Below are 11,908 nucleotides of genomic sequence, written 5' to 3' on the forward strand. Positions count from 1 at the left end.
GCGGGATCCTGGCTCCCTGCTTGGCGGCAGAAGGCAGGGGGAGGGGCCTGCGGGGCGGGGCGGGGCGGGGCGGGCCCGGAGGGGTGGGCGGGCCTCGCCTCACCTGATGGTGGAGGGAGGATGCGGGAGGACGCCTCTGAGCCCTCCCGCTGTCCTTAGGCCTCTCCAGGGGGTAGTGTCCCTGTAGTGCTCCCTGATGTGAACATGTCGTACTCTCCCCTTAATGGTTGACCGCTGAGTTGAGGACGCACCTGGCAGGGGCTGTCCAGCCCAGAGAAAGTATACCAGTTCCTTTATCCGCCGGTACCTGCCAAGAACCAGAGCGGTTTGGACGCAGCAGGGAAACTGGAACAGCATCACTGAAGAGGGGATGCGGAATAGGGGTAGTGAGTAGACTGTGGCCCATCCGGGAAGATTTTTTTTTCCTTTTGTAATCCTCACCAGAGGATGTTTCCCATTGATTTTTAGAGAGAGAGGGAAAGACAGAGAGGAATGTCAATGTGAGAGACATCAATTGGCTGCCTCCAGCACCTGCCTGGACCAGGGCCCAAGCCAGGGAGGAGTCCTTGATGGGAATCAAACCCAGAACCCTTCAGTCCGCAGGCGAATGCTGTATGCACTGAGGCAAACCGGCTAGGGCGTCAGGGAGGTTTTTAGAGAGACCAGTCAACACTGTAATATCTTAACTCTCTGTCCTGGGATTGGGCAGCAGGAGAAAGAGAAGGCATCCAAGGGCAGCAGTTCTCATATTTTTTGGTCTCAGGACCCCTCTGCACTGCGACATAGCATTGAGAACCTTAAAGAACTGTTATTAATGTGGGTTATATTTTTCCATACTGGGGAAAGTTTGAATTGATTCACTAGAAAAAGAATAAATCCATTAAATATTTTATAACTAGCATTTTTGTTAATAAAGGTACGTTATCACCAAAATTGCATGAAGAGTACTTCAGAATTCAGACTGGTGCAGCCATTATGAAAAACAATATGGAGTTTCCTCAAAAAATTAAAAATGGAACTCCCATTTGACCCATTGATCCCACTTCTAGGACAATATCCCAAGAAACCAGAAACACCAATCAGAAAGGATATGTGCACCCCTATGTTCATAGCAGCACAATTTACCATAGCTAAGATTTGGAAACAGCCTAAGTGCCCATCAACAGATGAGTGGATTAAAAAAAAACAGTGGTACATCTACACAATGGAATACTATGCTGCTGTTAAAAAAAAAAAAAAAAAAAAGGAAAAGAAAAAGAAAGAAAGAAAGAAAGAAAGAGAAAAGAACTCGCCCAGCTGGTTTGGCTCAGGGGAGAGAGTGTTGGCCTGCAGACAGAAGGGTCCCAGGTTCAGTTCCTATGAATGGCACATGCCTGGGTTGTAGGCTCAATCCCCAGTGGGGGGTGCGTGCAGAAGGCAGCTGATCAATGGTTCTCTCATTATTGATGTTTCTCTCTGGCTCCCTCTTCCTTCCTCTCTGAAATTAATTATATATATAGTTTTAAAAGAACTCTTATCATTTGCCACAGCATGTATGGATCTGGAGAATATTATGCTAAGCAAAATAAGCCAGTCAGAGAAAGATGTATCACATGATCTCACTGATATATGGAACAAAATAAATCAATAAACAAAAATAGATCCAGAGACATAGAAGCATGGAGTAGGCTGTTGAACCTCAGAGGGAAGGCAGGGAAGAGTGGGTGGGAAGAGATCAACCAAATATTTTGTATGCATAACCAGCAGACACAGACAATAGGGTGGTGAAGGCCTGGGGTGAGGGGCAGGAGTGGGCGAGAAGATGTCAATGGAGGAAAAGGGGGGATCTATGTGATACTTTTAACAATACATTTTTTAAAAGAATACTTCGTATTGTCTTATGTGTAAATCTCTACTGTGAGGGCTTAACTGAAGACAGCTAGATTTTCATATCTGCTTCTGCAGTACGTCTGTTGTGAAATGGTATTGGTTGATATAAGTATGGGAGGGAAATCTGGCTTCACAGATACTTAGCTGGACTAGGGAGAAGCATTTTTTTAAAAATATATTTTATTGATTTTTTTTACAGAAAGGAGAAGAGAGGGATAGAGAGCTAGAAACATCTATGAGAGAGAAACATCGACCAGCTGCCTCTTGCATACCCCCCAACCAGGGATGTGCCCACAACCAATGTACATGCCCTTGACCGGAATCGAACCTGGGACCTCTCAGTCTGCAGACTGACACTCTACCACTGAGCCAAACCGGCTTCGGTGAGAAGCATTTTTTTTAAATATTTGTTTTTATGGATTTCAGAGAGGAAAGGTGAAGGAGATAGAAACATCAATGATGAAAGTAAATCATTGATCGGCGGCCTCCATGCCTGCAAACCTGGGCATATATCCTAACTAGGAATTGAACCGTGACCTCCTGGTTCATGGGTTGATGTTCAACCATTGAGCCACACTGGCCAGGCAAAGAGAAAAGCATTTTAGTGGCTTTTTAGATAAATGTGGATATACTTCTTTGACACACTTGAATGTGGTTTTTAAAGATTACTCAGATGTGAAAATTGAAACCATATCAATGAACATTATGCGCTATAACATTAAAATCACTGGTATATCTTGCACTTTAAAAAATATATGTACTTTAATTGAGTAAGGGAGAGAGAAGCATTAATGATGAGAGAGAATCATTGATCAGCTGCCTCCTGTACTCCCCACACTGGGGATTGAGCCCCACAACCCGGACACGTGCCCCAATCGGAAATTGAACAATGGCCTCCTGGTTCATAGGTCGATGCTGAACCACTGAGCCACGTCGGCCGGACCTAATTTGCACTTTAAATGGACATTTTACTCAAGGATGATACTGTAAAATCATGCCTGAGTAAAACACTGGAAAACAGTCATTTGGCACGCACTGTTTCCTTGAGTTATGCAGCTTTTCCAAAGGCAGAGTCTCCTCAATGTTGGGAAGCTGCCCAGCTCACAGTGCCAGATACAAATTCTAATTTTCAGATAAGAATTTTAATTTTCACTCGAAAGTTCTCATTTTATCAAAGACAACAAATACTGTCTAGTGTCTTCCTTGAAGGAACAAGCTCACTCCTTTCATTTTTGGGAAAATAGCAGTCACGTGCAAGTTTGAATAACCGTAGTTTGTTTGATGCCCTTTCAATTAAATGGAGTCAAACATCTTTTTTTTTCTTTTCTTTTTTTATATATATTTTATTGCCAGGACTGGTTTGGCTCAATGGATAGAGTGTCGGCCTGCAGACTGAAAGGTCCCAGGTTCGATTCCAGTCAGGGGCATGTACCTCAGTTGCGGGTACATCTCCAGTAGGGGGTGTGCAGGAGGCAGCTAATCAATGTTTCTTTCTCATAGATGTTTCTAGCTCTCTATCCCTCTCCTTTCCTCTCTGTAAAAAATCAATAAAATATATTTTTAAAAAAACGTCAATGAGAGAGAAACATGCCCTTGACCGGAATCGAACCCGGGACCTTTCAGTCCACAGGCCGACGCTCTATCTACTGAGCCAAACTGGTCCCGGCTGAACATCTTGTTTTATTAAGGAACTGCAAGTGAAAACAACGATGGGAAATGTGCTAGAATGGTTGACATCCAAAACAGTGACAACAACAAGTGCTGGTGTGAAGCAACAGGAACTCTCCCTCACTTCTGGTGGGAATGCAAAATGATACGGCCACTTTGGAAGACAGTTTGACAGTCTCTTACAAAGCTAAGCATACTCTTCCCATATGACCCAGCAATCCTGCTTCTTGATATTTACCCAAATAAGTTGAAAATGCATGCTACACAAAACTTATGCCCTAACCAGTTTGGCTCAGTGGATAGTGCCTGCGGACTGAAGAGTCCCAGGTTCGATTCCAGTCAAGGGCATGTACCTTGGTTGTGGGCACATCACCAGTAGGAGGTTGCAGGAGGCAGCTGATTGATGTTTCTCTCCCATCGATGTTTCTAACTCTCTGTCCATCTCCCTTCTTCTCTGTAAAAAATCAATAAAATATATTTAAAAAAATAAAAACTTGCTGAAACCGGTTTGGCTCAGTGGATAGAGCATCGTCCTGCAGACTGAGGGGTTCAGGGTTTAATTCTGGTCAAGGGCATGTACATTGGTTATGGGCACATCCCCAGTGAGGGATGTGCAAAAGGCAGCTGGTCGATGTTTCTCTCTCATCGACATTTCTAGCGCTCTATCCCTTCCCCTTCCTCTCTGTAGAAAATCAATAAAATATATATTTTTAAATAAATAAATACTTGCATACAAATGTATAGCAGCATTATTCGTAATGGCCTAAACTAAGAAGCAACCAAGACATCCTTCAATAGAATTCTCATCATTTGCAGCAACCTGGATGGAATTGGAGAACATCATGCTGAGTGAAATAAGCCAGTCAATGAAAGAGAAACATCACATGACCTCACTCATTTATGGATAATAAAGAACATTATAAACTGACGAACCAAAAGATAGATATAGAGACAGTAAAGCAACAAGTAGACTGTCAAATTACAGCAGGTAGGGTAGGGAGATCTGGGGGAGATAATAGATCAACCGAAGAACTTGTATACATGCATATAAGTACAACCAATGGACACAAAACTCTGGGGAGGGAGGGTATGTATGGGGTGGCAATGTTAAAATATGTACCCAGATAATAATTTAATTTAAAAAAAAAGACATTCTTCAATAGATGAGCAGATAAACAAACTGTGACACGTTCATACAATGGAATGTTGAGCAATAAAATGAAATGAACTTGTTAGGAACATAAGTGACCCCATCTTAAAACTAATCTGTCATCTTGACACCTGAGTGGACCTGAACCCATGACTCTCTCCCCTTCCTCTGGGTGAGTTCTGAAATGCAGACCTCTGGGCTGATCACAGTATTCCCAATAATTCTCTCTCAGGGGGAGGAGCCCTGGATGTTTCTCTCCCTGGTGCCCAAGGCTCCCAGCTCCTGATCCTTTTGATCATCACCCATTCTCACATCTTTTAACATCTGGGGGTGGAAGGTTCAGGGATCCATTCTTCTTATTGATGCCCAAGACTGTTTTCTGTATAAGTTCCCTAATAAACTCCCTAAACCAACAAGCTGGACTTGTCTGTCACTTTTTAAACTTTTTTTTTTTTTTTGGCTTGTCAGCCCCTTCAGCTTTTGGGGGCTGCTTTTCATACACAGCCCTTTCACAAAACAGAGCTATCAAGTTACTAAAAGATATGGAGGAAACTTAAATGCATATTGCTAAGTGAAGGAAATCAGTATGAAAAGACTACATACTGTATGATCCAAAGTCTATGCAATCCTAGAAAAGGCATAACTGTGGAAATAGTAAAAAGATCAGTGATTGCCAAGGATTGAGGGGAGGGAGGGCGGAATAGATAGAGCACAGGGGATTTTTGGAAAAGTAGAACTATTCTGTATGACAATATAATGTGTCATAGTACTTACATGTTATTATACACTTGTCAATGTGGTTCATAGAATGAACAACACAAAGAGTGAACTGAAATATAAACTACAGACTTTGTTAATATATCAGTATTAGCTCATCAATTATAAAAAATGTAAGATGTTAATAGAAACTGGGAGAGTGTGGCCCTAGCTGGTTGGCTCAGTGGATACAACATTGGCCTACAGAATGAAGGATTGAGTTTGATTCCACTCAAGGACACATGCCTGGATTGTGTGCTTGATCTCCAGTGGGGAGCATGCAGGAGGCAGCCGATCAATAATTTTCTCTCATCATTAATGTTTCTACCTCTCTCTCCCTCTGCCTTCCTCTCTGAAACCAATAAAAATACATTTAAAAAAGAAGAGATAATAAATCCTTGAGATATGGAATGACTCAGTAATTTTTAAAAAAATATTGTGTCTTTTTTTTATTATAAATTTTATTGATTTTTCACAGAGAGGAAGAGAGAGGGATAGAGAGTTAGAAACATCGGCGAGAGAATCATCAATCAGCTGCCTCTTGCACACCCCCTACTGGGGATGTGCCCACAATCCACCGGAATCGAACCTGGGACCTTTCAGTCTGCAGACCAACGCTCTATCCACTGAGCCAAACTGGTCCCGGCTGATTTAAAAAAATTTTATTAGCCAAATTAAATGGGAATAGAAACAGGTGAAATAAATTTTATCAATATTTTTTATTTAACTCAATATATCCAAAACATTAATCGACATGTCATCACTATACAAAATTAATAATGAGGTATTTATGGTGTTTTGTTTTGTTTTGTTTTCATAGTAAGTCTTTGAAAACCAGCATGTATTTTACTTTTACATCATGTCTACATTCATACTAGCCTATTTCCAGGGCTCCACAACCACATGTGGCCAGTGGCTACTGCATTAGACAGTGCAAGTGAAGATCATGATTTTTGACCCACCTCCACTTGGCCACATTGTGGCCTTTCTATGAATGGGGCAAGGAGTGAGGCAGCCAAACTCTTCCTGTGAAAGCAGGCTGGTATTGTTCATCAAAATTCAGGTCTGCAGCCTTAGCCAGTTTGGCTCAGTGGATAGAGCATCGGCCTGTGGACTGAAGGGTCCCAGGTTTGATTCTGGCCAAGAGCACATGCCTGGGTTGTGGGCTCGATCCCCAGTAAGCAGCTGATCAATATTTCTCTCTCATCAGTGATTTCTGTCTCTCTATCCCTCCCCCTTTCTCTCTAAAATCAATACACACACATACATGTACATATAAATAAAATTCAGGTCTGCAAAATATAATAATCTTATCTAACTGGGGATAAGATTACAGTATAAATTAGAATAAAGAGTTTCAAGATGCTACAGAGGCCTAACATTTATTGGACCCTTTAAGAAGTATTTGTTAGAGCAGCTGACATTTCCCCCGTGGAACTGTTACTTCTTCTGGGATGGGACAGGAATGCTTCTCTCCTGCGTGTCCCTGTTATTCTTCTTCTGTCTTTATAAACACCGTCCAGGAAGAGTGGATTTTCTTTGGCCTGGAGCCAGGTTGGTGGAGAAATTCTTTGCCCTGGTCCCCCTCTGTGGTCCCTAGGGAAGTTCTCTCCCCGTTTCTGTTGGGGCTCACCAATCCATGGGGGGGGGGGGGGGGGGGGTGCCCCTGAAGGGAAACGCGAGATGATGGAACTCTGAAAGGAAAGGAGGGTGAGTGTGCCATCACTTCCTGACTCACACAGACACTGTGCTGGGCACATTGAACGCCTCACCAGGTCGGCTTCAGCACCGCAAAACCCAGAGAGGTGAAGCAGTTCACTCAGGGTCACGGGTAACCCAGAGCTTTCTGATACCTGAGCCCAGGATCGCGGCACTCCAGACTTTGGGGGGTTAGTGCTTTCTGCCCATCTACAGACAAGAGAGCAAGTGTTGTCCAGCAAATGTTCATATCTAAAGATTAAAAAAAATAATAAACAAAAAACATTTTAAAAAGCAAAATTTAAAAAAATAAAAGAAGAAAAGTGTTCATATCTGCTTTCTGCTTTCATAGAAACTAGGCCTGGCAGGGGGCTTACTGTCCCATCCCAATTTTATTTCAATCTCTACAAACTGGAGTCAGATGTTTGGTCATAACTAGAAGCCGGCTGCCCTTTCTCTGTCAGCGGTACAGCTTTAGGGAACCCGGGAGGGCTGCTTCCTCTTTCTTTTCTGATTCCTGACAAGTTCGGAGACTCGGGGTGCCGGGGAGTCCTGTTGCTTTAAGCCTGAGCCTGGGTTAGGGAGGAGACGGGGAGGGCAGAGGAGGGTGCCCGCCTACCTGGGGAACCTGCGTGAGGTGTGGCTGGAGCCTCTCGGGCTGTCAGGTGGGGAGGGAGGGGGAGGCGGGCTGAGAGTTGGAGCAGGAAGTGAACTCAGGGCCGCCCTCGGAGGAGACAGACTAGGCGACTTCTGCTGCTGACTGGCCTGAGCTGCTGAGACATGGTGAGTGAGCTGGGAACTGGGAAGGGGGTGATTTAAAGACAAGCCGGAGGGACTTGGGGATCAGGAAAACTGAGAAGGTGGCAAGTGAGAGGGCTGGGCCAGCGCTGACAGCTAACTGCGAATAGTTCTGAGCTGCCGAAATTGTTGTTCCTACTCCTTCTTTAACCCTCTCCCCTCCCCTCGACCTCAGTGCCGGGAGCCTAGAGCTGGGCCTCGGTGGGGGTGAGGAATGCGAATTCCAGGCCAGGAGTTGCCTGAGGGGCCCTTCATCTCCTCCCCCCAGTTCCCGCCACCCTCCCACTCGGCCCGCCCGGCAGGTGATGTGACATTCCTGGGCTGCGCTGCTGTTTCCCAGTGTTGATTCTGGCCTCGGCTCCCCCTCTGCCTTTCACTTTGCCCTATAGACTCTGTAGTGTAGAGAAACCCTAAGAATTTGTCTCTCCGAGTCTCCCTCTTTATACACATAAGGAAGAACTAAGAGTTTGTAAAAGAACCAGAACTCAGTTCTCTGTGATAATCTTCTGTGGATCCACACCCTGCCCTGTTTTTGGAGATCCAGTGGGTCTGGAGAGGGAGGAGCTTAATAACGTTTTCTCTTCCTTGTTCAAAAACCTTATCGTGAAGCCTGGGGATAAAGCATTCAGCCGGGAGGACTGGCCCTCTATTTCCCCCAGTGCCCAGGCTGCTGTTTTTACTCAATGTCAACTTACCTGGTGATTGTTTGGCTCCTGTGCAAGCCTGTCAAACTCAGAGGCTAACAGGGGCCAAATAAGCGAGGCATGTGGCCCGCCGGCAGTGAGTCTGACATGTTTGCACATGGAGCTAAGCTAAGAGGGATTGGGGAGAAGCAGAAGTTGTGGCCCAACGGCTGGCTGTCACGGGCCTGGTGAGGAACTTGGAGCCTGGCTGCCTGTGCTCTGGGTCACTGCATTGGGCTGCCCGGAGGCCGGTGCCAGAACAGCTCTCCAGCCACCCCCGTGGAGAGAGGGAGGGAGGGTTGCACCAGGTGAGGGTGTTCTACTGACGCAGACATTTTATTGTTGTTGTTGTTAATCCTCACGAGAGGACTTTTTTCCCATTGGTTTTTAGAGAGAATGGAAGGGAGGGGGAGAGACACACAGAGAGAAACTTCTAAGGGAAGTGAGCCTGCAATTGAGGTGCATTCCCTTTACCAGAATCGAACCTGGGACTCGTCAGTCCTTGGGCTGAAGCTCTAACCACTGAACACCTAGTTAGGGCCAGCACAGACTTTTTTTCTTTTAAAAAAATATATATATTTTATTGATTTTTTTAAATTTTTTTTTTTACAAAGAGGAAGGGAGAGGGATAGAGTTAGAAACATCGATCAGCTGCCTCCTACACACCCCCCACTGGGGATGTGCCCGCAACTAAGGTACATGCCCTTGACTGGAATTGAACCTGGGACCCTTCAGTCCGCAGGTCAATGCTCTATCCACTGAGCCAAACTGAGCAAACACAGACGTTTTTAATGAGGACACTGTAGGATCTGGGCGTTGGTAAATGGTGGGGTTTTCCATTTTGCAATGTCAGCTCAGCTGTCTCCTCTGACCTTCTTTGAGGAGCGAGGAAGTAGTCGAGAGGAACCCAGCGGTGTGCTTCTTTTCATTGGCAGAGGCCCTGAGAACCTGGAAACCTTCTGTTTGTAAACAATTCAAGCACTGCAAAAAGCTAAAGTCCACCCGAGGCCTTCCCCTCCTCTGGCCTCCGATGCTGAGCCTCATTCCTCTGCCACTTGGCTTAATTCACCCCCGTGTTGCTGCCCAGGAGGAGGCCAGTGGAGGTGCCGGAAGTGACCGAGTGCGGAACCTGCAGAGTGAGGTGGAGGGAGTCAAGAATATTATGACCCAGAATGTGGAGCGGATCCTGGCCCGAGGAGAGAACCTGGACCATCTTCGCAACAAGACGGAGGATCTGGAAGCCACAGTGAGATGGGGAGCCCGCTGGGGACAAGAGGAAGGGAGGGGGGGAGGACCTTTGGGAATTTGGGCGTCGGTGGTGTTGGGAGCAAAATGAACAGGAGGGAAGTCTGCCTCTTCACCTGTTTTGGGAATTGAAGTTGGCTGAGTCCTCACTTCTGATCCTGTTCTACTCCACCGGTTGGTACTGGTCCAGGGAATAGATCCAATGACCGGGGTTGGTGGGCGGGGACTGACCCATGGAGGCATTTTCTAAGAATCCAGGCATTCTTAGGCTTCTCTCCTTCGAAGTTGGTTTTCCTTTTGAAAGCTGCCCTTGACAGTCATTTGAACCTGGCCTCCCCGGGCCAAAATATTGGCTTTGGAAAATCCCCTTAAGGCCCTTTGGCCTTCTCTGGGAGTGAAAACTGCTAGAGTCTTGCTGCGTCAGCTTTAAAAAGAAGCTGGGAAGAGAAGCGACATTCTTGGATGGAGTCCTCTGCGAGCTGAAGGCTAGAATAACATCTCCCACACATCTGCTCGACCTCATCCCTTCTCTCTCTCCAGCCAGGTGCTCAAGAAGGGAGTTCCTCTAAAGTTCAGCAAAGGCTGGTGCCTAAAGTTCTTTGTCCGCGGGGACATGCTGGGCTGGGGCTTTCTGAGTCCTATGTGTAATCGTGGGCACAGCTCTGTTGTCTCCTTGGGACTTAGTGCTTCTTTCCACAGCCCGACCTGGGGAGCATGAAACGTAGTTACTGCAGCTCCAGTTGGAGAGAAAGCACACTCCCTCACTTCCAACCACCGTGCTGCCCTGGCCCCTCTCCTCCAGCATCAGCAGTCCCCAGCGGTGGGGGCAAGGAATCCTGGCACCTCACTCTGTTCTCCTAAGGGGTGGATTGTGCTGCCCGTGTCACACCCCTGGGTGTGAGCATGTGTGAATGACAGTGCAGGGGTAAGCAGAGAAGCGGGTAGGCAGGTGGCCAGGGGGAGTCCAAGATTTCTAAATTTAAACTTGGCCCACCAGATGGTTGTGAAGGTATGTTTGTCAAGGTAGGAGGATCGCACATCTTCTGTGTAACCGTCTGTTACTTCAACACTTACCACTTACATATTTAGATGGATGGCGTGAGGGCCTCTGAGTGTGCTATTGTCCCAGTGGGAGGAGGAACTGACTCTCACTCTACCTTACCCCCTGCAGTCTGAGCACTTCAAGACAACATCGCAGAAGGTGGCTCGGAAGTTCTGGTGGAAGAATGTGAAGATGATCGTCATCATCTGTGTGATTGTTTTTATCGTCATCCTCTTCATCGTGCTCTTTGCCACTGGTGTCATTCCCTCCTAGGATGACACCCCCCTGCCCTCCTCCTCGAGACATCCCTCCCTCCGTGGCGGGCGTGGTGGGCGGGCGTCAAGCGGGGCCCTCTCTCCCGTCCTCTCCACAGGGAATGCTGCTCAGCCCTCCGCCCCTCACTCTGAGCCCTCTGCTACCCTGGCTGCCCCAGGGAGTTCCTTGATCCCCTGGGAGGAGAGCGCTGAACTGCGGCCAGGTTCCCCAGGTCCTCGGGGTTGGCTGGAGAGTCCTGGAGGGCCCAGCCTGTGGCTGGGACACTGATGGCGGCTGGAAGGCAATAAAGACCCTTCAGTATCCCTGCCTTGTGAGGTGCTTCCTCCTCCTGCCTTTGGCCTTTGGCCCTCTTCTCCCTGAGCACACCCTGGATTCTCCCCTTTGTGGCCCGAGTTGTGGGAGGGGTGGAGAGTGCGTGTTTGGAGAAGAAAGTTGAAGCCTCCCTGTTTTTTATTTTTATTTTAAATATATATTTTATTGATTTTTTTACAGAGAGGAGGAAAGAGGGATAGAGAGCTAGAAACGTCGATGAGAGAGAAACACCAGCTGCCTCTTGCACACCCCCTACCAGGGATGTGCCCGCAACCAAGGTACATGCCCTTGACCGGAATTGAACCTGGGACCTTTCAGTCCGCAGACCGACGCTCTACCACTGAGCCAAACCGGTTTCGGCTTATTTTTATTTTTATTATTCCCCCTTCTTCCATTCATTGTCACAGGCCT

At 46.7% G+C, this 11,908-nt stretch overlaps 1 protein-coding gene across 1 annotated transcript; it reads left to right on the forward strand.

Moving 5' to 3' along the window:
- Window positions 1–7,772: 7,772 nt before the first annotated feature.
- Window positions 7,773–11,490, forward strand: VAMP8 (vesicle associated membrane protein 8). The gene is made up of 3 exons (XM_036435890.2): window positions 7,773–7,924; window positions 9,710–9,868; window positions 11,039–11,490. The coding sequence occupies exons 1-3, from the start codon at window positions 7,922–7,924 to the stop codon at window positions 11,180–11,182; spliced, it is 306 nt and encodes a 101-aa protein (XP_036291783.1). The 5' UTR covers window positions 7,773–7,921; the 3' UTR covers window positions 11,183–11,490.
- Window positions 11,491–11,908: the final 418 nt, after the last annotated feature.

Source organism: Pipistrellus kuhlii, unplaced genomic scaffold, assembly GCF_014108245.1.
Source record: "Pipistrellus kuhlii isolate mPipKuh1 unplaced genomic scaffold, mPipKuh1.p scaffold_m20_p_13, whole genome shotgun sequence".
In the NCBI taxonomy this organism is placed as follows: Eukaryota; Metazoa; Chordata; class Mammalia; order Chiroptera; family Vespertilionidae; genus Pipistrellus; species Pipistrellus kuhlii.

Coding starts and splice junctions, on each gene's coding strand:
- VAMP8 (XM_036435890.2), top strand. Junction 9,869..11,038: donor CGGAGGATCTGGAAGCCACA/GTGAGATGGGGA, acceptor TACCCCCTGCAG/TCTGAGCACTTCAAGACAAC.